Source organism: Penaeus monodon, chromosome 34 (genome assembly GCF_015228065.2).
Source record: "Penaeus monodon isolate SGIC_2016 chromosome 34, NSTDA_Pmon_1, whole genome shotgun sequence".
Taxonomy (NCBI): domain Eukaryota; kingdom Metazoa; phylum Arthropoda; class Malacostraca; order Decapoda; family Penaeidae; genus Penaeus; species Penaeus monodon.
Genome location: NC_051419.1, coordinates 23,713,102 through 23,713,606, shown reverse-complemented (window position 1 = coordinate 23,713,606; position 505 = coordinate 23,713,102). Strand labels below are relative to the sequence as shown.

General features: G+C 36.2%; 1 protein-coding gene across 1 annotated transcript in view; it reads left to right on the top strand.

The window, feature by feature from the left end:
* LOC119594651 overlaps window positions 1–505 on the top strand; it is an 18,237-nt gene that overhangs the window by 2,798 nt on the left and 14,934 nt on the right. The window contains exon 3 of the mRNA XM_037943700.1: window positions 43–164. Within this exon, the coding sequence (XP_037799628.1) occupies window positions 43–164 (122 nt within the window). The remainder of the gene's footprint in view (window positions 1–42; window positions 165–505) is intronic.

Here is a 505-nt window from a genome sequence, read left to right as displayed (position 1 = left end):
CGTGCCATATCCCCCATTAGAAAGCCTCCCCTTCCCTCACAGGTCGAGTGATCAGCAAAATCGTGGCGGTGGAGTTTCACGCGGGAATTCCGCACAAATTCATGGCCATTTCCCACGGACCCGGCTTCAGGGTCGCCTACCAACACAACCACTGCGCGGCCACGGTCCGTCTCAATTGGTGTTTTTGTCTGTTATCTTGGTCTGCTTTTTTGTCGTTCTTTTATGTTGATTTTTGTGATTTTGTTTGTTTTTTGTTTAATGGTTAGTATTCGTGTTTTTTTTTTTCTCGTGGATTCTGTTTTATTTGTATTTTTATTCTTATGCTTGTTTGTTTGTTCTTTTTGTGAGTCATATTATTAGTATTAGTATTTTTATTTTGTGTTTGTCTGATCATATTTTATTTTATGATTATGTTTTTAAAGTCACTTTTTACGTGTATGATAATTTTGTTTGTTATGATGATTTAGGAAATGACAAGAAAGAACGAAATTTTTGGTAACAACTT